We start from the raw sequence: 2933 nt of genomic DNA on the forward strand, positions 1-2933 counted from the left end.
CTATCCCCATTACAATTTTTTTTCTATAGCTCAAAAATGATCAGACTGAATGAGTTTCAAAACTAACACACAAGTAATAATAAAAATCATAAGGATGAAAACATTCTCAGACTTGAAGTTGTTATTGAAGCCCTTTGTTGCAAGAAATTCTTTAACGATACTCCATATTTAGGTATCTGAAAGTAACATGAATAATTGTTTATTTTAAAAGGAATTTCATTTTTACTTGATGTTCAAAGCACCCTATTTCTGAAGGTTTTGGGAATAGTGAATAAAAATCAGGCTTCACAGTGAACCATGTTGCAGAGTAGACAAACATAATACAAAAATTACACTAGAGATGAGTGTTTGTCAGCATATACACAGTAAAATATTTACAAATATAGTGATTACCAAATTCTGGTGAACTGGCTACACTACAGTACACACTGGCATTATCCTGGGTAATGCTTGCCATTGGTATGTCCTTTTTGAGAAGTGCTTTATATTGAGACTAGCAGCACCCAATGACTGATGATACCTCTAAATGACGTACTGCTATTACTAAAGCAGTATTTGTCCTTACAAAAATATGAAGAAACACTAAGTCACTATGTATACTGCTGAACACAACTGGATAATGTTTCACTCACATATGGAAGATCCTTTCCTTAATGCTGCTATAATATACATTTTGTTGCAAAAATAAATAGAGCTGAGAGTTCAACAGCAGATTCCATTCACTTATAGTGTAAAACACCTATAATATTCATTTCCTCTAAAATGCTGAAATATGAAATAACATCTCTTGCTTTCTACGGTTTATGATTTACATGCCTTCCTAATTTTAGTTGATAGTGTATTCATTAAAAGTACTTAAGCATTTGAAGCTTCTACATCAGGTACAGAAATAAACCTAAGATTTGTCAGACGCACCTTAAGCCCAGAGTGAAGAGGCATTAGGCTGACAATCGCACAATACATAACATTCTCACCAAGTTCAAAAATATTAAGAACAATCCAACCTGTCAGCTAACACTTAAAAAGCTATGTGAACACTAGACATCATTTAGATTTAGTTTTTGCCTAAAATCCTGACATGCAAAGGAATTGATACAGTGAACCAATGAAATTCAAATTTAATCAATATGGTAAAAATTAATCATCTTACAAAAAGGAAATCTACTGTGAGATCTTGAATATTACATTCTACATATAACTACGAGAAATCAATGTGCTCTAGCAACATACTAACTGGGTCATAACTGGGTTCAGGATTTTTCTTCTTCTTCTTAACCAGTGTGTTGTTAAAACATAAAATTACAAATGGCATATAGATTTAGATATGCTGAGTACAATGATCACTGAACAATACAATGCTAATAAATGCAATTCAGATGGAAGCATGCCTTAGATTATTCCAATAATTTTTTTGAAGAGCATACTCATTTCAAATATTTTCCTGTGATTGATTACAATAAATGTTATAACTGAATTAGCATCAGCACTGTATCATCAAAAATTTCACTTACATTACTTGAAAGCACATTTAATGTAATTTACATTTATTCTTCTCCGAAAGAAGTATCATTTTATTAGTCTAAAAATAAATCGGAATACACAATACACATATTAATATAATGAAAAAAGAGAGAAAAGAAATCAGTTCAAGAAGAAATTATGTAGAAAGAAATCAATAACATTTCAAATTAAAATCCATCTAATCACTCTTATAAAAGAGAATCAAGAAATCCAGGACAGCAAGTCTGGTGTCAAAAATCCAGAATTTACAAAGTTTGTCTATGAGACATTTATATCGGTCTAAAAATGAGCATCATTGCTTCCTTATTACAGCAATATCAAATGTCTAATTGTCTTCAACTGAAGATTCTACTCCTTTTTCTCGTCTTCTCGGTTGTCTGTCACAGTTCCAACAATCTGCGCGTACTCCGTTTTGTCTTCGGCTTTCACTTCTGTTTTTTTATCAGATTCACTCTTGCCAAGGTCTAGCTCTGCATACACCACCTGTTAAAACAAAAATTTTCTTATTTAATTCTTTCCTTTACCTTCTTTATTATTTTTTGCAATTATCATTTTTTCGAATTATCAACAATAAAGCATAATGACCATATTTGTCATAATTTTCATTATTTCTTTCATACCAGTATGATATAACAGTAATTTCAAACAATTAAAAGCACAAGTCATGAACATTAGAAATAGGAATTATTTCATCTCTGCATCATAGACACCTAACAAATGAAGTTGCTGCATAATACAAAGGTGAAAGAAGTGTGTGCACAAACAATCAGCAATATTGAAATACTGTGCAAGAAGGTAATAATAACAGCAATATCCAACTAAACTATGACAGGAAATGAAAAGCAAAATACACCACAACATTTATGAAAAGACAAACTAACAAAGGTTTCACATATGGGATGGAGATCACTGTACTCCTCTAAAGATTTTCATTTATAAGAAAATGAGAAGTAAAAATTAGATATATTTTTTATTGGTAGGAAAAGTGAGAAGTTTAATTATTGAGAGCATACTTTGTTTGAATATTTAGTATGATAACTTTAAGCAAGACAGCTGATCAATGTAAAAAGTGCAATATGGGGAAAGGTCTACAAATAAGGACGAGATATAAGCCTGTTGTATGCTGAAATGAATCCAGACAGGCCATCTTTAACCACTGGATTCCCAAAGAGGTACAGAAATTGAGCCCCACACATAAATCACTGATTTATTACTCCTGTAACAATACACAAGTACACTTTGTTTTACCTGATATGATTCATTTATTGCAGAGGATGCGTCTGCAGAAAAAAATTTAAAATCTTTAAATACTGCATCAGACATACATTTCTAAAACAAATATCCTTTGATGCCTAACTATCTTGTGTAAGCTAGACAAAATGTGTGTTCTTCCTCCTTGCCAATTTATGTGC

The 2933-nt window shown here is 31.5% G+C and overlaps 1 protein-coding gene across 10 annotated transcripts in view; it reads right to left on the minus strand.

The window, feature by feature from the left end:
• Positions 1-284: 284 nt before the first annotated feature.
• Positions 285-2933, minus strand: part of LOC119590818 (nectin-3-like protein) — a 27674-nt gene continuing 25025 nt past the window's right edge. For 6 of the 10 annotated variants that reach the window (XM_037939558.1, XM_037939563.1, XM_037939562.1 and 3 more), the window contains one exon: positions 285-2004. In XM_037939558.1, the coding sequence (XP_037795486.1) occupies positions 1870-2004 (135 nt within the window). In that variant the 3' untranslated portion in view covers positions 285-1869. Of the gene's footprint in view, positions 2005-2769; positions 2802-2933 lie in introns of all 10 variants that reach the window. The other 4 variants (XM_037939569.1, XM_037939568.1, XM_037939570.1 and 1 more) reach the window with 2 other exon arrangements.

The sequence above is a fragment of the Penaeus monodon genome, chromosome 27 (assembly GCF_015228065.2).
Source record: "Penaeus monodon isolate SGIC_2016 chromosome 27, NSTDA_Pmon_1, whole genome shotgun sequence".
NCBI classification, from domain to species: domain Eukaryota; kingdom Metazoa; phylum Arthropoda; class Malacostraca; order Decapoda; family Penaeidae; genus Penaeus; species Penaeus monodon.